We start from the raw sequence: 26820 nt of genomic DNA, 5'->3' as shown, positions 1-26820 counted from the left end.
TTTCTTGGGATCCTTCCAGGGGTATTCGGTCAGGCAACCCTCCAGTTTTCTTTAAGCATTTCATAATTATGGACATGTCTGCCCCAAGCACACGCTTCACTGTCATCTTCCTCAATGTCTAATCTAACAGCAGCTTTTTCTCTTATTGCCTATTTCAAAGCTGATTCCCGACTGACTCAATGTTTCAATGAGAAAAACACCTTATTTTTAAGCAGTTACCCTGAAGTGTGTATTCTCCCACGAGGGGAAACATCCTTTCCACAACCACACCGTCAATGCCTCAGGACCTTTTTTTTGCATCCATCAGTCACCTTCTCCTCTTGTAAACTCTAGCGGATACAAGCCCAGACTGTCAAATCTTTCCTCAAAAAACAAATCGCTCATTCCAGGTATTAGTCCGGTAAACCTTCTCTAAACTGTTTCCATTGCATTTACATCTCTCCTTAAATGTGACGACCAATGCTGTACACAATACTCCAGAGAAGGTCTCTGTATAACACAAGCATAACCTCCCTACATTTGCACTGATCCCCTACAATAAATGATACAATTCCAATTGCACTCCCTATGGCAGATTTACAGTTAACCAGGCCCAGTGCTCGACATCATTTTTAGCCACATCCCTGGACCCAAAGGCTGATATCCAGCCCCTGATTCCCCCTGACACCTTGCACACATTCTCATTTCCCCCACCTCTCACACACACATGCATTTTTCACTACCTCTCACACGCACACACATACACACATTTTTCCCCCACCTCTCGGAGATGTCCTCTCTTCTCTCACCTCTTGCTCACACTCCCCCCCCTCACACTCCTTCTTGTTCCCCCTACTCTCAACCTCACTTTCTCATCCCATTACCAGAGGTTCGGTGCGAACCTTTGAGAAGCAGGAGCTAAATGAGTTGGCCGTACCCTTTCTCAATCTCCTATGATGTGTTTTCCTATGTAATAATCAATTTTAGTAAAACTATGCTTTTGAAACGAATGACATTAGTCCTGGTCGGCATTTTATTTTGAACCATGATGGTGGCTCGGTGGCACAGTGGTTAGCGCTGCTGCCTCACAGCGCCAGAGACCCAGGTTCGATACTCGGCTTGGGTCACTCTCTGTAAGGAGTCTGCACAGTCTCCCCGTGTCTGCGTGGGTTTGCTCCGGGTGCTTTGGTTTCCTTCCAAAGATGTCCAGGTTAGGTGGATTGGCCATGCCAAATTGTTCCTCAGTGTCCCAAAATGGGTAGGTTAGTCAGATTAGCTAGATAAATATGTGGGATTACAGGGATAGGATCTAGATGGGGTGGGATTCTCTGTTGGAAAGTCAGTACAGACAAGAAGGGCCAAATGGCCTTTGTCTGCACTGTAGAGATTCTATGATCCTAACTCACTTCGGGTACCATGGGCAGGTTCTCCCCCGATTTCATATGGATGCTCTGCATTGTGCAGACACGTGGCCACATGTAGTATGGTTAACCTGATTCCGAATGGGTGAATGTCTCCGCCATATCTATGCGGAACCGATAACTGCAGATGATCTGATAAGTCCCGCCCTCTCTGTGCTCAGCTGAGAATAGTGAATTTTCAATTGTGGGAGGGTTTACAATGTATGTCTGCAGCTGATTGGCTGAGAGAGACATCAATCAGAGAGTCTGCATTCTGGGGCCCCTCTATCTCTGGGGCCCCTCTATCTCTGGGGCCCCTGTGCCAGGTCATGGTGTGATTCATTGTAAATCCACCCGTCAGCTTTGCTGCATCTGTATGCCAGCCTCTTGCATTTCATGCACACCCAGATCCCTCTAAATTTCAGAGCTCTGCAATCTCTCACTGTTTAGATAATAAACTTCTTCTATTCTTCCTGCCATAATGAACAATTTCACATTTGCTCACAGTACACTCCTTTTGCAGATCTTTGACAACTCAGTTAACCTATCCCATACATTTTTTGTGGCCTCCTTATGTCCACTTCACAACTTATACTGTGAAGTTATACTGTGGCGACAAGAAGAGGTTAGAGGCTGGGAATTCTGCAGTGAGTAACTCACCTCCTGACTCCCCACAGCCCACCTACCAGGCACATGTCAGCAGGAGTGTGACTGAATGCTTGTCTGTGTTAATCCACCTGCCTGGATGAGTGCAGCTGCAGCAACTATCATCCAGGACAAAGCAGCTCACTTAAATGGCACCTCATCCATCACCTTCCCTTCCTCCACTGCCAGTGCATGGTAACAGCAGCTTGTAAAGTCTACGCGATCTACAAGGTGCAAAGGCTCCTTTGACAGCACCTTCCAAATCTGTGACCTCTGTCATCTGGAAGGACAAGGGCAGCTGATGTGTGTCAGCACCAGCAAGTTCCCCTCCAAGCCACTGACTTGGGAATACATTGGCGTTCTTTCATTATTATTGGGACAAAATCCTTAAAACTCCCTTCCGAACAGCGCTGTGGGTTTCTCCTCACAACACTGACTGCAGCAAATCAAGTTGGCAGCTCCCGACCATCTCAGGCATAACTAAATGTTGAACTTGCTACGATGCCCACATCCCCTGGTAAGCTGCACATTTGGAAAGCGTCATAAGAACATAAGAACATAAGAAGTAGGAGCAGGAGTAGGCCAACCAGCCCTTCGAGCCTGCGCCGCCATTCAATAAGATCATGGCTGATCTGTCGTGGCTCAGTTCCACATTCCCGCCCTCTCCCCATAATCCTTAATCCCCTCTCTTATCAAAAACCCATCAACCCGCGTCTTAAAAATATTTAGCGAGGCAGCCTTCACCACTTCAACGGGCAGAGAATTCCAGAGATTCACCACCCTTTGAGTGAAGAAGTTCCTCCTCAACTCCGTTCTAAACCGTCGAAGACATGGGCCAGAATTTGATGTTGAGCTTTATTAACTCAGAAGGATAGTAGCTGAGATGTTGCCTTCTCCAGATATACAACACCGGGATGCCTGGGATTTACCTGAAATGTGGGCCAGCTCAGCATGGCACTGCAGTTCCTCTTCTGGCCACTGGAGCACTGTGCCTGGAGGGCTGGAGAGCTGTCAGCGAATTTGATTGGCTGACAACACTTCAAGGTGGGATGTCCATCCAAGGGCAGATGGAAGTCCCAGGTATTGCCAATCAGCGCTCAAAAAAAAAGTCAGTGGGACTCTCAGAGTCAGTGGGGATGCAATCCTGGTCAACTCCCAGGATGGCAGGTGCTGAGCACTCACCATCCTGAAAATTCAGGCCATATATTTTTGACCACTGCTTACATTTTGTTATATCTTGTCCCAAGAACATGAGAAGAAAGACTGTACAGCTACATATGCCTGTAACTACCAAAGGGATCCCAAAGCAATTCACTGCCACCAACAATATGCAGAAACACAGTGGTTAGCACTACAGCCTCACAGTCCCGGGGCCCGGGTTCGATTCCCGGCTTGGGTCATTGTCTGTGCAGAGTTTGCATGTTCTCCCCGTGTCTGCGTGGGTTTCCACCAGGTGCTCCACTTTCCTCCCACCGTCCAAAAGACGTGCTGGTTAGGTGCATTGGTCATGCTAAATTCTCCCTCAGTGTACCCGAACAGGTGCCAGGGAGTGGCGACCTGGGGATTTTCACAGTAACTTCACTGCAGCGTTAATGTAAGCCTATTTGTGACAGTAATAAATAAACTTAAACACAGAAAGATTCAACACTGATGGCTGAATGTTTTTTCTAGTTACATTAATTGAGGAATAAATTTTGGTCAGGAGACTTCTCTTCTTCGAATGGGATGGATGCCATGAGATCTTTAATGTCCACAAGGTCAGCAAGGCCTCACTACACGATATCCCATCTGTGAAGACAGCACTTCTGAAAGTACAAGAGCTCTCAAGGTGAATCCGACACCTTGTGTTACATTCCAGACTTAGTGTCTCAGCACAATTTACTATTTTGTATACCCGTTCGAGTGACTAAAGCTCAGTCTCCTCCAATCTTTTCTCTGAACTCAATCCTCTGAAGTTACAGATCAGTTTGCTTATTTCCCTTACATGTTGTTGACCAAAACAGAATGCAGCAACAACAGCCTGAATTTATCCACCATGCCAACTTTAACATTAGAAAATGTCCCAAGGTGTTTCTCAATATCATTCCAACACAGAATTTGGATTTAGGACGCATGAGGAGATATTCGTACAGCTGACCAAAGGTTTGTTTAAAGAGGTAGATTTTAGAGGAGTGTCTTAGTGGACGAAAGGGGTTTACGGGGGGAAATTCTGAAGGGTAGGGCCTTGGCAGTTGATGGTGTACTGGTTACAATCAAGGATACTCCAGAAGCAATAATCATGTGCTGTGGTTCTGTTGGTAGCGCTCTTAGTCTGAGTCACAAGGTTCCAGGTTCAAGTTCCATTCTAGGGCTTGGACATAAAAATCAAAGTTGACACTCCAATGCAGTATTGAAGCAGTTCTGTAGTATCAGGAGTAATGTGTTTTTGACAGAAGTTTAAGCTGATATTCCACCTGCCTGTTTGGGTGGATGTAAAAGAAACCATGACACTATTTCAAAGAAGGGCAGGGGAGTTGTTCCTGATTTTTTAAAATTCATTTGTGGGAAATGGTCATTGCTGACTGGCCAGCATTTATTGTCCATTCCTAACTGAGAGTCAACCACAATGCTGTGGTTCTGGAGTCACAAGTAGACCAGACCAGATAAGGATTGCAGATTTCTTTCCCTAAAGGATATCAATAGTTTTTCCGACAATTGACAATGGTTTCATGGTCATCAGTGGATTCTTAATTCCAGATACTTTTAATTGAATTTAAATTGCACATTGGCCATGGTGGGATTCAACCCTGGGTCCAAATATATTAGCTGAATTTGTGGATTAATAATCTAGTGATCACCACCTCCTGATGTCCTGTTACCATTTATCCCTCAATCAATATCAGAAAAGAAACAGATTATCTGGTCATTATCACATTGCTGTCTCTGGGGGTTTGTGGTCAGTTGCCCTGTTTCCTACACTTCAAAAAGTACTTCAGTAGCTGTGGAACATTTTGCGATTGAGATGTCTAATGGTCATAGTGCTATATATGTCTACACAATACTTCCTTTCGAAGGGCCTGAAGTAGAGGAGCACAGATATCCAATTGTTATGAGGTTGGAGAAGATTAGAGATAGGAAGGGTTTGAAAACAAGGGTGAGAATTTTAACATCAAATTATTACTTAAATGAAATCCATTGCAGGTCAGTCAGGACATGGGTCAATGTAACTTGGTGCAAGTTTGGACATGAACAGCAGAGTACTCAAAATGTGGTCTGGACATTTTGAGTATGACACCACCTAAGAAAAGAGGGAGACAGGAAGCCAGAAACTACAGGCCAGCACGCCAATTATCTGTCTCAGGCAAGTTGCTAGAATCTATTAAAGAGGTTATTGCAGGATACTTAAGAAAATCATAATTTGATCAGGTAGAGTCAATATGGCTTTGTGAAAAGGAAAATTATGTTTAACAAATTTATTAGCATTTTTGAGGAAGTAACAAGCAAGGCAGATAAAGGTGAACTTGAATTTCCCAATGGCGTTCAATAAGTTGGCACATCAAACATTCCAACAAAAGATAAGAGAACATGATGTAGGGGTAACATATTAGTCTGGGGGAAGCAATGGCCTAGTGGTATTATCACTAGACTATTAATCCAGAAACTCACCGTCTGTTCTGGGGACCTGGGTTTGAGTCCAGCCACAGCAGATGGTGGAATGTGAATTCAATAAAAGTATCTGGATTTAAGAATCCACTGATGACCAAGAAACCATTGTTAGATAAACCCATCTCTAATGTCACTAATGTCGTTTGGGGAAGGAAATAAGAACATAAGGAGCAGGAATAGGCCATCTGGCCCCTTGAGCCTGCTCTGCCATTCAATAAGAACGTGGCTGATCTTTTTGTGGACTCAGCTTCACTTACCAGCTCGGTCACCATCACCCTTAATTTTTACTGTTCAAAAATTTATCTATCCTTGCCTTAAACCTATGCCCTCCAGTTTTAGACTCCCCTCCCTGTGGGAAAAAATATTGACTATCTACCTTATCTATGCCCCTCATTATTTTACAAGGTCATGCATAAGCCTCCAGAGAACAAAGTCCCAGTCTATCCAACCTCTCTTTATACACTGGGACTTTTTGTTAGTCTGTGGAATTCTGTTGTCCATTTAATGACCCGGGGTCATTGAACTTAGTCAAGACAGAGTTAGACAGAGTTTTGATAGACAAGAGGAGTCAAGGGTAAGAAGGAGCAGACAGGAAAGTGGAACTGAGACCACAACAAGATCAGTCATGATCTTTCTGATCTTCCCACTCCTGCTCCAATGTTCCTAACTTGGATTCTGTTCCCTCTATAGAATCAATCTTCTATCTACTTCATTGCTCGTTGCTCAGTCATTGCGTTTTATGTAGACTGAAGCTACTGTCTCTTAACTTCATCCTTCACTATTTTAATATGGGCTACTCCATATGGAGACAGCTTTTCTCTTCCCATGAGCCAGTTTACACCTGTCAGCATTCATTTCCATGTCCAATTACTTTTCCAACTTACACCTCTCTTTAACTCATTTTTTTTGTTCTTAAGCTGAATCCTTAAAGTCAGCTCTGAAGTTTGATACTATCTGTGTTTTGGGCCACTTTGCAATCAGTTTCTAAATCCAATCATAAATGTAGATTAGAAAAGACACTAATCAGATGGCAAAATGTCCTGAAAGTTATCTCATGAGTCTCCTCAATATGAAATCATTAGCCCGATGGGAGTGTGGGTAAGAAATGTGGATTCAAGGCATCTTGACAGAATTCAGAGAAGCATCTCTCATCAAGGTCACAGGCTGAGAGATAACTCTAAGCTTGAAACTTCCTAACTGAAAATAAACAGGCACTTTTTTGTCCAATAAGATTGGGGAATTAGGCAACTGAATCACCACCTAATATCCAGAGGTCACCAGCGACAACAATTTGACCTTTCAAAGTGATTGAAATCAAAAAGAGGTCAACTCTTCTGACATGTGTCAACTTAACAAAAAATGCTACTTTTAAAATTAAGACCCAGATTTTCACCACAACAGACAGGCCATTGAACATCATGGGGAAATGGTTAGATTCACTCTTGCTGGAGATGGTCAGTGCCCAGCACACACGCAGTGCAAATATTACTTGCTGCCTTTCAGCCCAAGCCTGGATAATGTCCAGGTCTTGCTGCATTTGTTCATGGACTGCTAGTCAATAATTATGATATTTTAACGCTTTGCTGATGATTGAAAGGAAGCTGATGGGGTGATAACTGGCCAGATTGGATTTGTTCTATATTTTGTAGACAGCACATGATTGGGCAATTTTCCACATTGCTGGGTAAATGTCAGTGTTGTGGCTGTACTGGAACAGTTTGGCTGGGGACAAAAATAAAAGCAAATTAGTGCAGATTCTGGAATCTGAAATCAAAACAGAAAATGCTGGCAAATCTTAGCAGGTCTGGCAACATCTCTAAGGAGAGAAAACAGATGATGTTTCGAATCCAGATGACCTTTTGTCAAAGCAGGGGCAGCTGGTTCTTATTGTCATGGAATTTTACTTGAGAAAGGGTATACTGGCACAGGAGAGGGTGCAGAGGAGATTGATTAGATTAATTCTGGAGTTGAGAGGGTTGGCACATAAAGAGAGACTGAGTAGGCCGGGGCTATACTCATTGGAATTCAGAAGAATGAGGGGAGATCTTGTAGCAACATATAAGATTATGAAGGGAGTAGATAAGATAGAAGCAGGGAGATTATTTCCACTGGCAGGTGAAACTACAACTAGGGGATATGGCCTCAAAATAAGGGGATGCAGATTTAGGACTGAGTTGAGGAGGAACATCTTCACACAGAATGTTGTGAATCTGTGGAATTACCTATCCAGTGAAGCAGTTGAAGCAAGGAAAGATAGATTTTTGAGCAGTAAAGGACAGGGTTATGGTGAGTGGACGGGTAAGTGGAGCTGAGTCCACGAAAAGATCAGCCACGATCTTATTGAATGGCAGAGCAGGCTCGAGAGGCCAGATGGTCTAGTCCTGCTCTTCTGTTCTTCTTTACAGCACAGTAAGGGGCTCTTCTGCCCATTGTGTCTGCCCCAGTCACCAAGCACCTCTTTATTCTAATCCCATTTTCCAGCAGTTGGTCCATTGTCTTGTATGCATGAGTCGCAAAAACCCAGCTTGCAGGCGCAGCAGGTGGTCAGGAAGGCGAATGGGATGCTGGCCTTCATCGCGAGGGGGATTGAATATAAAAGTAGGGAGGTCTTGCTGCGGCTGTATAGGGCATTGGTGAGGCCGCAGCTGGAGTACTGTGTGCAGTTTTGGGCGCCGTACTTACGCAAGGATATTTTGGCCTTGGAGGGAGTGCAGAGGAGGTTTACTAGGCTGATGCCGGAGTTGAGGGGGTTGAGCTATGAAGAGAGGCTGAATAAATTAGGCTTGTACTCGTTAGAGTTTAGAAGAATGAGGGGAGATCTCATTGAGACGTATAAGATGATGAATGGGATGGATAGGATAGAGGTGGAGAGACTCTTCCCGCTCAGAAAGGATAGTAGGACTAGGGGGCACAGCCTCAAGATAAAGCGGGGGGCGGTTTAGAACGGAGTTGAGGAGGAACTTCTTCACTCAAAGGGTGGTGAATCTCTGGAATTCTCTGCCCGTTGAAGTGGTGGAGGCTACCTCGCTAAATATTTTTAAGACGCGGGTTGATGGGTTTTTGATAAGCGAGGGGATTAAGGGTTATGGGGAGAGGGCGGGAATGTGGAACTGAGCCACGACAGATCAGCCATGATCTTATTGAATGGCGGGGCAGGCTCGAAGGGCTAGTTGGCCTACTCCTGCTCCTATTTCTTATGTTCTTATGTTTCAAGTGCTAATCCTCACAATTTAAATGTTGTAAAGATTCCCATCTCTATCACCTTTTCAGGCAAGTGGGTTCTAGATTTCCACCACCCTTTGAGTAAAATAGTTATTCCTCATTTCCCCTTTAAACCACCTTCTCCTTACTTTAAATGTATCCCCTTGCTTACTGACCCCTCTACTAAGGGAAAAGGTTTCTTCCTATTTACCCTATCAATGTCCCTCATAATTCTATACACCTCAATCAGGTTCTCCCTCAGCCTTCTCTGCTCTAAGGAAAAGAACCTCAGTCTACCCAGCCTCTCTTCATAGCTGAAACATTCCAGCCCAGGCAACATCCTGTGGAGTTTCTTCTGTATCCTTTCTAGTGCAATCATATTCTTCCTACAGTGTGGTGACCCAGAACTGCACACTGTAATTTAGCTGTGACCTAACAAGCATTTTACACAGTTCTAACATAACCTCCCAGCCCTTATATTCTATGTCTCTGCTAAGAAAGGCAGATATTGCACATGACTTCTAAACCACTTCATCTACCTGATCTGCTTCCTTCAAGAATCTTTAGACATACACCCTATGATCCCCCGGTCTTCTGTACTTCCTGGCATCCTACCATTCACTGCATGTTCCTTTGCCTTGTTAATCCTCCCAAGATGCATCAGCTCACACTTTTCAGGGTTAAATTCCATTTGTCATTGTCCGCCCATCTGACCAGCCCGAATATATCATCCTGTAATCTAAGGCTTTCCTCCTCATTATTACCACACCACCAATTTGTGTGTCATCTGCAAACTTACTGAACCGCCCACATTCTCATCCATATCATTAAATGTAAATTACAAACATCAAGGGAGCCAGCACCAATCCCTGTGGTACACCACTGAGCACAGGCTTCCGGTCACAAAATCAACCTTCAACCATCACTCTCACAAAACCAATTTGGGATTCAACTTACCAAATTGCCTTGGCTGCATGGACTCTTACCTCTCCCATGCAGGACCTTGTAATCGAAGTCCATGTGGACTACATCAACTGCACTGCCACAATCTATACACATCAACTGCATTGCTCTATTATACATTTGGAGCACACGTCTTCAGTACTACTTCTGGAATATTCTCAGGCCCAGAACATCTGTAGTACCCAGTCCCTTCAACAAATTCTTGATATCATAGAATCTGTACTGTGCGGAACAGGCCATTTGGCCCATCGAACCTGCACCGACTCTCTGATAGAATATCTTAACCAGGCCCTATCCCTTCCCTATTGCCATAACCTCACCCACTTACTATGACTAATTCAACCAACCCACACATCTTGGGACACTAAGGGGCAATTTAGCATGGCCAATCCAACTAACCTGCACATATCTGAACTGTATTTAGTGGGTGAGTGGGCAGGAGTTGACTCTATAGTGTCAATAGGGTGTATATATAAAAAAAAATTACATAGAGTGAACCGAAATGGCTGAAGACTAGAATCCATGATGCTGGGGCCCTCAGGTGGTGACTGAGATGGATCATTCTCTCAACGCTCCTGGCTAAATACAGTTGCAATTGCTTCAGCCATTGATGAGGTACTTGTTATTTCAGCCAATGAGAAGAACATTTGACAAGTGATGGAGTAGAATACCTTACTAGACACAGGAACAGTGTAGTAATCACGTGGAACATAAGCAGTGGCATAAATCTAGTAGGCTGACTTGCCTGTTCTTGCACAGTAAACACTTTGTAACCCACCTTCTTGACTAATTTATCACCATTTTTTAAAATAAGCTATTTTATGTTCAAACAAAATTACAAAGAGATATTTCAATGGAAACAAACTGCTGAGGTAAGAAAGACCAAGGCCCATCTAGCTTGTCTTCTATGCCCCTCACAGTCACACAATATGAAAATAATGGGGTTGTCAACTGATTAAAGCAGTCAATCTACAACAGCCTCACATGGATTGTTGTCCAGCCTAACATCCTAATATAGGATGGCACGGTAGCACAGTGGTTAGCACTGCTGTCTCATAGTGCTAGGGACCTGGGTTCGATTCCCGGCTTGGGTCACTGTCTGTGTGGAGTCTGCACGTTCTCCTCGGTTTCCTCCAGGTGCTCTTGTTTCCTCCCACATTCTGGAAGATGTGCTGGTCAGCTGCATTGACCTGAACAGGCGCCGGACAGTGACAACTAGGCGAATTTCACAGTAACTTCATTGCAGTGTTACTGTAAGACTTACATGTGCTTAATAAATAAACTTCACTTTACAGACATCCAGAGACCAAAGAAAAATTCAATACAATCCTGTCTCTGTCCAAATAATACATTAAACAACAGCATACAATGCAGTTCCGTTGCTTCCCCGTTTTAGCCAATTTCACAACAGAAAGTGACTAGTGGATCTAAATACATGGACACCTCAAGCTCTCAAAACGCAAAATAATTTTCTGTTGCTTGTTGTTCTCTGGACATTCTGCTTCTTTTTAATGTTTACAAGTCGAGTATCTTTTATTTGTAAATCCAAAAACCACACCTTTTAAAAAAAAACTTTAGTGCGGGAAGTCACTAACGCGAGCAAACAAGAACCCTGTAGACTGCACCCAGCCCTTAGCACGGGCAGTCCAGTTATTCAGAATGGCACCACAGATAGGAATTTATAGCAGGTACCCATTTTATTTACTTTGGACTATAGCTAGCCTCGGCTTAGACAATTGTGGCGTAAGTAGGTTTTCTCCTAAATGCCGTATCCAAAAACCAAAGTGATCTGAAATCCGAAAAGTGATTTAAGATAATGGATGCTTGACCTGTAATACTGCCATTTAGTGCAGCGAACCATCAAAACAAATCCAACCAGTACCAGTGTTGCTAATGATTCCAAGGACAAACATAGCAACGAGCCTTGTCTTGCTCGATGTACAAGTTACCATGGATACCTAGGTCAGGCTGAAAGGAGGCAAGATCAGAATGCTTTCTCACTGCAACAGTTCAACATCAGCCCCATTATAGAACTACCTAAAAAGGCCAAATTTCAGGAGGGATCTGTACCCCAAACACCTCTTCAAATCAGTTCCCTCCACAGATGCTGTCCGACCTATTCGACTGGAGCTTTTTCCATTTATGCTGCAGTATTTTACTTTGTTGCCCACTATACTAAATTGGCTAAGAGACGGAAAGCAGAGAATTTTCAGATGGGAGGAAAATATATGTCCGTGCTCCTTGGGGATCAGGATGAGGATCTCTGCTCTTCCTGATTTATATTAATAACCTGGACCGGGTACACAAGATATAATTTCAAAGTTTGCAGATGAAACAAAACTTGGCAATGTAGTCAAGTGAGGAGGAAAATAATAGACTTCAGGGAGTCATAGACAGACTGGGGAGGTGGAAAGACACATGGCAAGTCGAATTTAGTGCAGAGGAATGTGATCATTCTTGCTCTGAAAATGTACGAGGCAATATAAACCATTTCAGAGATTTATAGGGGTGTGTGTATACAAATCTGAGCATGGCGACTTGAAAGCTGCGCCCAGCATACCTCCTAATTCTATCTTTTACTCTCATTCTGTGCTTCTAAAACGTTATTCTAACTATTTTACGATATTCTGCACTTTCTCCTTTCCTTCCCTGTGCACAGTATGCTTTGTCCACAAAACCACAAGAATAATACTTTTCACTGTATACCAATACACGTGACAATAATAAATCAAATCAAAGTTTAGGAGGCTTTTTTAAAACATGCCCAGGATCTCAGCCTTTATTTTACTTTGTCTTTGGCTGCTCAAGCAATGTCTGCATTTTAAAATTCTCATCCTTGTTTTCAAACGCCTGCATGATTTTGTCTCTCCTTACCTCTGTAATCTCCTCCAGCCCCCCCAGATCTCTCCGAGATACCAGTGCTCATTCAATTCTGGCCTCTTGGGGAAGCCAACTTTTAGTCAATCCACCACTGGTGACCGTGCCTTCAGCTGTGTAAGCCCCAAATTCTGGGATTATCTCCCTATACCTCTCCATCTCATTTTACTCCTTAAAAAGTACTGCTGTAAACCTACTTCTTTGACAAAGCTTTTGGTTAGCTGACCAAACCAGTATGATATTTTAGTTTATAATGTTCTTGTGACGACCCCTTCGGTCATTTACATAAGAACATAAGAAATAGGAGCAGGAGTAGGCCATCTAGCCCTTCGAGCCTGCCCCACCATTCAATAAGATCATGGCTGATCTGAGGTGGATCAGTTCCACTTTGCCGCTTTCTCCCCATAACCCTTAATTCCCCTGTCTATCAGAAACCTACCTACCTGTGACTTAAATATAGTTAATGAGGTAGCCTCCACCACTTCAACGGGCAGAGAATTCCAGCGATTCACCACCCTTTGAGTGAAGAAGTTCCTCCTCAACTCTGATCTAAACTGCTCCCTCCCCCCCCCATCTTGAGGCTGTGTCCTCTAGTCCTGCTATCCTTTCTAAGCGGGAAGAATCTCTCTACCTCTACCCTATCCATCCCCTTCATTATCTTGTACGTCTCTATAAGATCCCCCCACAGCCTTCTAAACTCCAACGAGTACAGACCCAGTTTATTTAGTCTCTCTTCATAGGCCAACCCCCTCATCTCCGGTATCAGCCTAGTGAACCTCCTCTGCACTCCCTCCAAGGCCAAAATATCCTTGTGCAAGTGCGGTGACCAAAACTGCACACAGTACTCCAGCTGCGGCCTCACCGGTGCCCTGTACAGTTGCAGCAAGCTATTTCGTGATATTAAAAGTGCTATATAAATGTGGTTGGTGTCAATGCATTCTAATCATGGGCAAGAATCTTACATTAATCCTTTATGCAACACTGGTCAGGCCTCAACAAGATTGCTATATTTGGTTCTGGGCACCACACTTTGTAAGAGGTTGATAATACCACAATTATAATTACTAGGATTTATTTTTGGTTTGTAACATTTTTGGATTTCTTTTAACCACATTTTAAATGAAATCATTCAGTTTGAATTTCTGTTCATGAGGCAATGGGTAGTCAAGCAGCTGGGATACTTTGCAGGATGGCAGCTGTTGTTTGTGAGGAACTACACTCAATAGTTTTACAGCTCTAAGTTGCCTGAGAGTCTGGACTCAGCAGCTCTGTCTTTGAACAATATTTTTTTTCCATTCGTGAGATATGGGTATCGCTGGCTGGCCAGCATTTATTGCCTGTCCCTGGTTGTCCAAGGGCAGTTGAGAGTCAGCCACATTGCTGTGGCTCTGGGGTCACATCACAGAATCCCTACAGTGCAGAAGGAGGTCATTCAGCCCATCGAGTCTGCGCTGACAACAATCCCACCTAGGCCCTATCCCCATAACCCCACATATTTACCCCCTTAATCCCTCTAACGATGCATTCTGGGACATTAAAGAGCAATTTAGCATGGCCAGTATGCCTAACTGGAGCACCCGGAGAAAACCCACACAGTCATGGGGAGAACGTGCAAACTCCACACAGACAGTGACCCAAGCTGGGAATCAAATTCAGATCCCTGGAGCTGTGAGGCAGTGGTGCTAACCACGCTGCTCCATTTTTAGAAAGTCACATATAGGCCAGTCTAGGCAAGGATAGAAGATTCCCTTCCCTAAAGGACATTAGTGAACCTGTTGGGTTTTTCTGACAATCAACAATGGTTTCATGGTCATCGATTGATTTTTAATTCCAGATATATTTTACAAATTCAAATTTCACCATCTGCTCTGATTCGGACCCACATCCTCAGAATATTAGCTGAATTTCTGGATTGACATTTTCACGATAATACCACTTTCCCTTTACTGAAGTGGCTGAAAACTAGCATCAACTTAGGATGATGCTATCTTCAAACAAAACCCACGTACTGATTCAACTGATTAAGTATCTTTGTATTACAGGAAAACAATTCTTTCTTTTCTGATATGATGATAGGAAACGTTATTAACATGTGTTCTTTATGGCTTTAATATCTGTGGGATGTGGGTTAAAAGATATTGAAGGTAATGTGATAACTGCTCCTGTATATGAAGGAAACTTGTTACTTCTCCACGTTGGACAGGAACATCTGGAGGCCCAAGGAACAAGGGTTGCATGTTTGTCTGCTCTCTATGTGACTCAGGTTACAAAGGTGGGGGTGAACACAATGACTCGCCCCAACCAAAGAAAGAGGTGAATTTGGACAATTTCCAATGGGAATTCCAGAATAATGAGAATGAGGAATAAAAGTTGGAAAACTGGATTATTTGTTGGCACAGTTTTACCATGGTTTCTGTGGTATGACTCTTCTAAGAGTTAGTTCATCATCACTTCAGGATACAAGAGGGAAAAAACATTGCCTGAGCTGGCAGTGTTCAAAGAACCCTAGGAACTTGCGGAATTTCCATGTTGTCTTCACTGTTTTTTTGATAAGTATACGTAAAATCTTGCTTATTAAATTCTGCTTGTCCTTAAATACTAGCTCTTTGTATTTGGTTAGGTTAGACACAACGGAGGATCCAAGTGTCAAAAAATTGAGAATTTGGAACTTTTGGAGATTTGGATTAGAAAGGTTGAATACTCCAAAAATCCTAAATCTTACAAAATGTATGAGGTTTATGGGCCTTCAGCTATGGGGAGAAGCAAGAGATTTTCTCCTCAGAGCACAGAAGGTAAAGAGAACATCAGACGGAGGTGTTTCAGATGATGAGCTGCTTTGATAGTTCCTCCATATTTACCTTATTTCCATTAGTAATGAGCCAGCAACTACAAAGAATTAAATGATTGGAAAGAACTGGCAGCTGCATGAGGACTCTTTTTGAAATAAGTTACACTGTTAATTATGATCTGGATGGTTGAAGCAAATCCCATAACTTTCAAAGGCAAGCTGAATAAACAATCACAGTGAAAACATTTGAAGTGCTATGGGATTAATTGGACGGCACAGTGGTTAGCACTGCTACCTCACAGAACCAGGGATCTGGGTTCAACTCCGGCTTTGGGTGTCTGTGTGGAGCTTGCATGTTCTCCCCGTGTCTGCGTGGGTTTCCTCCACACCGTCCAAAGATGTGCAGGTTAGACCATGCTAAATTGCACTAAGATATATAGGTTAGTGGGGTATCTACGTGGGGTTATGGGGTAAGCCTGGGTAAGAGTCGGTGCACACTCGATGGACTGAATGGCCTCCTTCGGCACTGTAGGGATTCTATGGGTAGCTCGACCAACGGGTCCACACAGGTATAATGGGCCAAATGGCCTCCTCTATGCATTATCATTCCACGGTTCAATGCGTAGTCCATTCTAGACTGACCTGTTCTATTGTTAAATTACCTATAAAATGACAGCAAAGCTAGTTTTCACAAATTTATCGGCATGTCATGTCTGCAGCTCATTCGTGTGCAATGCACTTAAATACAATATACCAGTGGGCAAGCTTCCTCTGCAGCAGAGCCTTCTGTTTGAGTGGTCCAAGGCTGAGGCACCTGCCATACAGACATACATATGTATGATATGTACCAAGTAAGCAAAATAGAGTGCTACTGACTGCTATGTAAAGCATTGTGGAGTTTAGCTGACTTGACCACATTACAGAAACAGCTTGCTCAGCAGGACTTCCCAGATCAGCCCACAGGCAGCTGCTTTGTGTCAATGTTCGCAGTACAAACAAGGTAGAGATAAGGATGCACTTAGTAGAAAGATCCATTGTGAGAACTCAAGGACAGTGATAAGAGGAACCTGGAGACATCTTCAGACTGTCAAAGGCTGACCGTCAGCTGATCATGCAGCCCCATGATGCCCAGTTACTAATTTCACTGGACCTACATGTCATATATGTCAGCAACAAACATTAGGATTGGATTGTGTTCAGCTGGATGGGATGAGCCGCCATAAAAATTTGATGATGATTGTTCAGTGGAGTTGCACACAGTTAGCCCTATGGCTTCTCCCCGCCAGCATAAAACTCAATAAAATGTGTGATGTTTCTCTCTATTTTATACGCTGTTGATTTGTCTGGGCAACAGGCAGCTCAAATGTTGAGAATGCAGGATAATGACTGATTTTAGTTAATGGTGTGTGTTTGTTTAAACAGAGTTAATGCACTTGTGTTTCAGGGTAGAGTTCTGATAGGTTGATTGACAAGAGACAGAGTCATGTGCTAATGGGAGGAGCTAAGCTTGTACTGAAGTTACACAGTTTCTCGTTTGTTTTAAAGCAGTCAGTTTTCTGCCTGGTCCTGAATGAAGCAAGAGGCATCTTTCTGCCTCTCTCCCTTGAGGCTGCTGTTTGGGCTGTTAGAAGACAGGTCTCTCTCTCTCTTCAAAAATGTTTAACCAGCTCTGGGACGGTTAACAAGTATGAGTATGTTAGTCTGTGTATTGCTGACTAACTTTGAAGAGGGGTTTTAAGTCTATAAGAGGAAGATTGCTAGAATTGAAACCCAGAGAACCGTATCTTGTCGTGTTTAAGTATCGTTCAATTGGCAAATGTTAAGCTAATTCATTTGTTATAGTTAAACTCTATTATCAAAGGAAGTTTATTTTGATGAAATCTTTCTAGTGTGTCAACAGAATCACACCTGGAGTGAAACAACTTATTTTCACATTAATGCCAAAATAGTAAATAGTTGGGGTTTAGACTAACTTCATAACAAACTGTGGATGGAGAAAGAATGATTACAATGATGATTTTAACAACAATAACAATATTGGTTTTAAAAAGCAATTGTAACTGAGAATCAAGCACGCTGGGATTGTTGGTCAACTTATAATTAAAAACAGATGCAGATTGTAAAGTTGTTTTGCTATAGTCTCCTCTCTGAACTGTGATACGGTATTTTCTGCATTATAATCCAGGTCAGAAGTTCCAAAGTGTTTTATGAAGTCAGCCTGGATCATAGGTTTTGCACTTTGAAACTGGCCAGGCTAAGCATGAAATGCTTCACTTTGGGTATGATTCAAATGACCCACTAGGGAACTTTATCAAACAAAGTTTATTTAAAAATTTAGTTACCATGTAGAAAGAAAATTAATAACTTTTACCAATTACAAACAAGAAAAGACAACCATGATATTATATAAGCATTGACAACTAAATGAAATGTTCCAACTAAATAAAAATCATCACAAACATATCCCACCACAGGATTAACACAGAAAACAAGGGTGCTCAGATGACGCTGTTGGACTCTGCAGCTTTCTTGACACACACACAGACAAACCTAAAGTCAGAACAGCTTCCCAAAACACCAGGGAGAGAAGGACAGAACACTACATTCAGCCTGAAGTAAAACACGTTTTAAATAAAACAGCAGCCAGCAGCCCAACTGAAAAAGTAAAACATAAAAATTGTCCAAAGGCATTGGACTTATCTATTATTCTTTCTTCAACAATTCAGGGCCATAAAAATCTCAGATACTGCATTCGACCCAGAGTAAAAATAAACAAAACCCCATTTAAACCATTCAAGCAGCAATGAAAGGACTTCTAAGCCGACAGCTTGGGGCCTGCTTATAACTGCAGAGAACATGATAAAAAAAGCCTTTCATAAAGGTACAGAAGTGTCACACCTGTGTTAACCAAATACAGGAAGTTGTTTACTATGATTTAGACCTGATGGCACTGATAAGGGATAAATCTTTTTGTCCTACATTCAGGCTTGGGCGAGCGCTACAGAGTCATTTCCACTGGCTGTTTGAGCGATGTGATTGGTTTCCAGCTACACCATTGGCTGGGTGTCACAGAACTTTCTGTAAGGTTAGGACAGTATAAGGATAAGGATACATGTTCTAACTCTTTGTTTCTAGCGACAACCGTCGCAAGAGCGCCCTAAAGAACATCGTCAGAGAAAGACCATGGGGACAGAACTTACATTGGGAACAGACCTGACCATTTTGTTCGAAACTGGGTAGCATATATGCTTTCTATTAAAGAATTTGAGTTAAAGTTCAGTAAAAGGCTTAAAGTTCAATAAAGAATTAAAGTGTTACAATTGTTTTAAGTTTGGTACCTAAAGTGTTAAGAGAATTTGAGTCGACTCCTGTCTTTGATTTGTCACATTAAAATGGAATGCTTGGAAAGAGTTCAAATTAGTAGTCGAATAACAATACCTTGGGGTTTCTGATCCCACACCCTGCTCGTTGACTAGATCAGCTCAAAAGTTGAGTGATATTTCTGAATTCATTCTCGCTAACACTTTTGCTGAACATTGCAACGCACAGAGTAAATTCAAAAACAAATTTCACTGGACAAGTGAATGGGATTATTAGAAACTGCTAGCCCTGGATATTCTGTTCATTCAAAGCTCTGCCTATTGCATCATCCCAAATGACACACCAGTTGAATGGGGCTGACAAAACCACAAGTACAGCTCTTGAAGCAGATCTGATGACATTTAAAAAGAGACAATTACATAGACAGAAAGAAAAACAAGGGACGAGATTGAAGTATGCAATTTCAAAAGTGGTGCCACTCCTGATAAGCTAAAATTCCTTCCAATCTGAAATGTACATTAGAATGTACATTTCAAATCTCTAGCAAACACTGAAACATGCAGATACACATGATGGATTTTGAATTGACTGGAACTAATTTGTGTTTACTCTCTGTCGATTATGGAAAATAAACTTCCTTAATAATATTTTCCATAATCCACAGAGTCAACATAAATTAGTTCCAATCAATTTAAATCCCATAAGATCCACACATGTTTCCACATTTTTCTGTCTCCATTAGATTTCAATTGCTAATTCAGCTTTATAAACGCTAAAGAAACTTTAGCCCCTCAATCCTGAGGCAGGAATGAAGCTACATTGGAGTAATCAACATCAATCTCATTCCCTGCTCTTCCCACATCGTGAAGTGTTTTTCTTCATGTTTAACAAATTCTCTCAGTAATTATATACACTTGACACAGAAGGAGGTCAATTGAGCTCATACTGGTTCTTTGTAGAGAAATCAAGTCAGCTTAATTTCCCTGCTCTATCCCTATAGTTCTGGAAGTTTTTTTTAAGTTTATTTATTATCGTCACATATAGGCTTACATTAATACTGCAATGAAGTTACTGTGAAAATCCAATTGTCACACTCCGTCCCCTGTTTGGGTACACTGAGGCAGAATTTAGCATGGGCAATGCACCTAACCAGTATGTCTGTGTGGGAGGAAACCCATTCAGACACAGGGAGATTGTGCAGAATCAGACAAACGGCCCAAGCTGGGAATCGAACCAGGTCCCTGACACTGTAAGGCAGCAATGCTAATCACTGTGCCATTTTTTCCTTCAGTGGTCATCCAATTACCTTTTAAATATTTCATCGTCTTGGCTTCCACCATCCTCATAGGCAGCGAGTTCCGCATCACCATAGGCTGTCTTAAAAGTTACATCTCCCTGCATCACTTGCCCAAAACCTCAAAACGGCATCACTCATCCCACCCTTAGTCCTTGTATTGTCAGTCAATGGAAACAGCTTTCCCTTGTCTATCTTATCTAAACTGTCAAATTCTTAAACACCTCTATCAAATTTTCTTTGCTCCAAGAATATCCTCAGCTTCCCCAACCTATGTACATGCACCAGATGTTATAGCATCCATCATATTCCTGAAACAGAAAACGCTAAAGAAGTGACCAAACTAGAATGCTGAGGTTGCACCACACTACACGTGTAAATGCAATTCTGTTATAGATATGGCATTTCAACACTCTTGTGACGATATGGGTTGGGTTGTGAATTTACAACGTGGCTCTACTGTTCCCGCATTTAGCTTAAAAATTATTCTTTGTACCTGCATTTAAATTACAATAACTTTTCACAGACTTTCAATATCTGCTTTCTGAATGAAGTATTTTGACCAGCAGTTGCAAAGAGCATGGAAGGTATCACTTGGATCAATTTCAGCAAGGACATAACACTCGTTCAAAGGCTTCACTGGATGGTTTAACTGAACTTTTTTTATATCCAGGTGTATGTACAAATTCCATGACTATAATGAGAACCACTTAATCCCTTGAATAATTTTAATAACAGCTGGCAATAGTGATTTGAACATGAAAATTAAATGGGCTTCAGCAGAATCCTTCAATCTTAGATTAAACTTTGCAGGAACACTGAGGGAGATTTATCTATTCTTGAAGAGTCAGAATGAAGATTGTACATTTACAATTGATAGCAGGTGAAAACTCCCTCCCAGTGGACTTGCAGATTACATCTTCAAATATAAAGAGGAACTTAACTCTGAAAGCTTGACCTCCCTTACGTTTACCACCTTCTTTCACATCTAAAAAATATTTTTTAAAAAGGGATACATGTATGCTTTCTGGCACTGTTTGCGCAGCCTGGATAATTCTGCTCAAGATTAGGGGCCAGCTAATGTGCCAGTGCTTAGTTGATAAAAAGGGACATGGAAGCAACCAAAACATGCTGGCATATTAGCTAAAATATGTTGTGCATAACTTGTGGGACAGCCATCTTCATGGTGGGAGGCTCTCAAAAGCACAGTCTGTTTCTGCTGATTGTCAATTATTCTTTAATGTAAAAAGGGTTCTTATCAATAACTTGAAATTAATCTGACAAGCTTTACTCATCTCTCAAATGTACACTCTGGTGTTTCATTTAAGGGAATTTGGGCCAGTTAAAGAGAATATCACACTTTATGTTGTATGAGTGTAGGATTCCCTGCCAGACATAATAATCTTCATAATATCACCATTCTGTGTATCCTTTGTTTGCCAATTGCAATTTTAATTCAGCATGATTCCAAATTTCAAACATCTTATTCTTTCATTTTATGTCTTAAATGCTTGGGAGATAGTGTTATGTAAAATAATAAATTACTTTTAACAGTTTTATCATAGAATTCCTGCAATGCAAAAGAGGCCATTCAGCTCATCGAGTCTGCATTAACTCTGAGAGTATCCCACCTAGGCTCTCTTCCCCACCCTATCCCCATAACCCCACATATCTCCCATGGCCAATCCATCTAACCTGTACATCTTTGGATCCTCCATCTGATTTGGTGAAATCTCCCTAACCCAGCGATTCCTCCATTTAAGTCCAGCAACTGTTTTGCTTATCTAAAAACTTTTCAGAGTACGTGTAATCCTCACTCTGTACACTTCGAAAGCTCATGTTACCAAATAACCCTGTTGGAATTTAACCTGGTGCTGTGAGACTACTTACTGTGTCTGTACCTGAGGTACTTCATTATATCGTTTGTGCATTTGTCTCTGCCTAATGAATAAACAACTTACGTAGTATGTTCCTCATTTTCACTATCAAGACAGTTTTGTTGGCTTAGAATTAGGAAATACAAAATAAATCCATAAAGATTTGAAAAATGTGAGGCATCTCAATGGTAATAAAACACATGCCTACTTCAAAAAACTCAAATATCCATTCAAAGATCTACACAATCTGGCCTGTGTGTGTAGCTCTTGTGTTGTCAAATATGCCACTACGTTTAAAAGACTTCCATCTCTACAGCACCTTCTGTGACCAAAGGAAGCACCAAAGCATTTTATAACCAAACAAGTACTTCTGAAGTTTAGTCACTGTAGAAAACATGACAACTACCCTAGATACCACAAGCTCCCACAACCAGCAATGTGATAATAACCAGATAATTTGTGATATTGACTGAGGGATTAATAATGGCCAGGAGATCAGGGTATCTCCCCTGCCCTGGGAATTGCTGTCATAGAGTCTTTCACATCCACTGGAAAGGTCAAATGAGGCCTGAATTTAACATCTCACACGATAAAAAATACCTTTTCAAAGTAGCACTGCCTCAGCATTGCACTGGACTGTCAAGTTGTGTTTTTTAAAATTTATTTATCCGTGTCACAAGTAGGCTTACGTTAACACTGCAATGAATTTACTGTGAAAATCCACCAGTTGCCACGCTTCAGCACCTGTTCGAGTACACTGAGAGAGAATTTAAAACGGCCAATGCACGTAACGAGCACGTCTTTCAGATCGTGGGAGAAAAATCGGAGCACCCGGAGGAAACCCACACAGACATGGGGAGGATGTGCAGACTCCACACAGACAGTGACCCAAACTGAGAATCGAACCTGGGTCCCTGAAGCTGTGAACAGCAGTGCTAACCACTGCCTTATGTTCAGACACTGAATTGAACAATTCCAATGAATTACTAACGTCAAGCGACAACACTTTTAGGCATGAGTGGGTTAGGATCTGCATCTATTCTAACTCACTCGGATATGAATGTCACTAATATTCCAGCTCCCCCTCACTGCAAGGTGAACACAAATTACTAACGCAAGTCTGTGGCAATGCAACACTTGCTGACTCATGTTTTACAACGAACTGTGTTTGGAAGTGGCCCAAAAGCTGCATCAGCTGATGGAGCAAATTCAAGATGGCGCCAGAACGAGCTCTGCCCAGCATGCCATCTAATTCTATCTTATACTCTCGTCCTATGCTTCTAAAACTTTACTATTATCTTTCTCTACACCCTAGCTAGGACTGTAACACTACGTTCTGCACCCTCTCCTTTCCTTCTCCCACACGTACTCTGTGAATGGTATGCTTTGTCTGTGTAGTGTGCAAGAGACAATACTTTTCACTGTATATTAATACATGCAACAATGTATGCTTTGTCTGTATAGTGCACAAGAGACAATATTTTACCCTCTATACTAATACATCCGACAATAATAAATCAATTTAAAATTTTGAATCCCTTCCCCTCCCCCCCCCCCCATTACGAATAAAGCAGAAAGATCTTGCGCCTGGGATTTTACTTTGGCTGCGCACAGCCCCCACACAAACTCAACCCAAAAGGACAGAGTCTCTGATTGCTGAAGCTGTCACCCACCATCCCCCCCACCTTGAAACAAAATAAACCAGCAGAGGCGGTTGGGAATAGTGGAGATGTTATTTTATTTGTGGCAGGGCTGGTGGATTGGGGATCCAGTGAGTTCCTGCAGAAATCTCCTATTATACTTCAATGTGGGGACCAGATCCCCTTTCTGTCCAGTGGCCATGAAGCGGTGGCGAACCTCTCCAGCTGATGGGGATTCTGCCTCTGCTCTGCTTTAGAGGGTTGTTATTATTGCTGCTGCTACTGCGGATGTGAGCAATGGCTGCTGAGAATTGGCCTCATTTATCTCACAGTCCCTTCAACTCAAAACATTAGGAAAAAAGAGGACACACAGTTTCTGACTGCTGAAACTGTCACCCCCAGAACCAAAATGAACCTGAATTGGCAGAGTGGGGTGGGGGGAATCAGCCTGGCAGAGTGTGTGGGGGAGGGGGGGGGGAAAATCAGCCTGGCAGAGGGGGAAGGGGGAAATCAGCCTGGCAGAGTGGGGGGGGGGGAGAAATCAGCCTGGCATAGGGAGGGGGAATCAACCTGGCAGAGTGGGGGTGGGGGAAAATCAGTCTGGCAGGGTGGGGGGGAGGGGGAAAATCAGCCTGGCAGAGTGGGGTGAAGGGGGAAAATCAGCCTGGCAGAGTGGGGTGAAGGGGGAAAATCAGCCTGGCAGAGTGGGGTGAAGGGGGAAAATCAGCCTGGCAGAGTGGGGTGAAGGGGGAAAATCAGCCTGGCAGAGTGGGGTGAAGGGGGAAAATCAGCCTGGCAGAGTGGGGTGAAGGGGGAAAATCAGCCTGGCAGAGTGGGGTGAAGGGGGAAAATCAGCCTGGCAGAGTGGGGTGAAGGGGGAAAATCAGCCTGGCAGAGTGGGGTGAAGGGGGAAAATCAGCCTGGCAGAGTGGGGTGAAGGGGGAAAATCAGCCTGGCAGAGTGGGGTGAAGGGGGAAAATCAGCCTGGCAGAGTGGGGTGAAGGGGGAAAATCAGCCTGGCAGAGTGGGGTGAAGGGGGAAAATCAGCCTGGCAGAGTGGGGTGAAGGGGGAGTGGGGATGTAATATCGTTGTCTGGGCTAACTATTCACCCCGGGCTGTGGAGAGCTCCCATACGCAGTGCGGCGACTCAAATCAATCCTATTGTCAACTGCTTCCAAAAATATATAAATATATATAAACAACACACTCCTGCTTTTACTCACACAGCCCCAAGCTGTTTAAAAGCACATTCGGAAACAAATGACCAATTTCCAGCTGGCTGAAATGTAAATATTTTGACAATAATAATAAATAAACACAGCCCTGGACACTGCGTCAATTAGTAAGCAGCCCGTTATAATGTCAGACTGCAGAGAGGGATCCACCCAACCTCTGAGAGAGAAATGAAATCGCTTCTTACCTCGTCCTGTCAACAGGGTGAAAGTGGCGCACAGAAAGACAACTCTCAGGGCGTTCGCCATGCTCAGGAGATTTGCTGCCTTTGGTGAAAGTGTTGCTGATATTGGGGAGGGGGGCTGTGATTTGCAGCAGATTGTTTTGGGTTGGAGATCAAGTTGCTGCAGGTTTTTTACGCACAGACACACACACACAGAAAGGGGGCGGTTGGTTGAGCTGAAGGTATCAGGTTGAAAGGCTGGGGCTCTCACTCCAGCCTCCTTCCTCCGCGTCCTTTTTCCGACTCACTCTCCCGGCCATCTGACTGAGTGACGCTGAGCGTCTGCACGCCGGGGAGAGAGAGAAGCGATCATACACACACACACACACATAATGAGGCAGACACACAAACACAGAGACACAGACCACACACACACATAGTGAGACAGATACACAAACACAGACACACACAGTGAGACAGGTACACAGACACACATGCAGTGAGACAGATACACACAGACAGTGAGGCAGACACACAAACACAGAGACACACACATAAACAGACACACAGACAAGATACACACACAGTGAGACAGACACAAGAACACAGACTACACACAGAGACGCACAAAAACAGAGACACACACACTGAGACAGACAGAGACACACAAACACAGATAAAGACAGACACACAAGCACAAAGACACACACAAACACTGAGACAGACACAGCCTGGCTGGCTTAAGCACCCCACTCCATCTCCATTGCAGTTCTATTTAATAATCCTGTTCCATTTGACCAAGTTTATCTTGTTAGGCTTTTGTATATATATCCAGCCCTGCAAATATTCAGTGAATTCCCCATCCTGTCTCCCAGCTCCCCTCTCTGTACAATTCCACAGTAGCTGGTTTTAAAAATTATACTCTGCAAACAACTGAAAATCCTCCCAGCGATAAATACTCCTGGCAACATAGGTAAGGAATCTTGATTTTTTTTTAGTATCCCCTCTTCCATTTGGGGCATTACCGGAGAAATTCATGTCTTTCTTTTCAAACAGGATTTTTTAAAAAAAATAACAACTGTAAACACTTTAGTTCAGAAATGATGAGCCGACACAACCGGCCAAGTGCCGAAGCGACAAGCGGAGCATTAGTACAGATTTTAAAACCAGCTGAAATGGAAGTTGCACTTTATAATGTTCTCTGCGTTATTTCACACTCTAGAAATCAACTGGCGCTAGCCGTTAATAGTGAGTTATCAAAAACAATTACAGAAAAAGCTGGAAAATCTCAGGTCGGCAGCATTTGTATAAAGAGAATAGAGCCAACGTTGAGGCTGAATGACCCTTCAGCAGAGTAGTGAGTTATCGTTGATATTAGCTGACAAAGTCAGTTGCTATTTATAACCATCCAAACACCATTTCAGGATTGGCTGTGTGGGCACCAACTTCCATTCTCTCTTGCCTATTTTCCTCCTGGTCTGAGCTGGGGCTATTACACTGGGCGAGGTTGGCACAGTGGTTGGCATTGCTTCCTCACAGTGCCAGGGACCCACATTCGATTCCCAGCTTGGGTCACTGCCTGTGTGGAGTTTGCACGTTCTCCCTGTGTCTGCTTGGGTTTCCTCTAGATGCTCCAGTTTCCTCCCACAGTCTGAAAGACATGCTGGTTATGTGCTTTGGCCATGCTAAGTTCTCCCTCAGTGTACCTGAACAGACCCAGGAGTGTGGCGACTAAGGGATTTTCACAGTAACTTCATTGCCTACTTGTAAGCACTCTTGATTTGATTTGATTT

General features: G+C 42.9%; 1 protein-coding gene across 9 annotated transcripts in view; it reads right to left on the bottom strand.

The window, feature by feature from the left end:
* cd99l2 (CD99 molecule-like 2) overlaps positions 1–25994 on the bottom strand; it is a 133369-nt gene extending 107375 nt beyond the window's left edge. For all 9 annotated transcript variants that reach the window (XR_013886535.1, XR_013886540.1, XR_013886539.1 and 6 more), the window contains exon 1: positions 25052–25994. Coding sequence is in view for 3 of the 9 variants with exons in the window: in XM_080187841.1 (XP_080043967.1) it covers positions 25052–25112 (61 nt within the window). In the remaining 6 variants the exon portion in view is untranslated. The remainder of the gene's footprint in view (positions 1–25051) is intronic.
* Between the last annotated feature and the right edge of the window lie 826 nt (positions 25995–26820).

The sequence above is a fragment of the Carcharhinus amblyrhynchos genome, chromosome 4 (genome assembly GCF_965287045.1).
Source record: "Carcharhinus amblyrhynchos chromosome 4, sCarAmb.v2.hapA, whole genome shotgun sequence".
NCBI classification, from domain to species: domain Eukaryota; kingdom Metazoa; phylum Chordata; class Chondrichthyes; order Carcharhiniformes; family Carcharhinidae; genus Carcharhinus; species Carcharhinus amblyrhynchos.
Note: the sequence above shows the minus strand (reverse complement) of the source record. Positions and strands in the feature narration are given on the sequence as shown.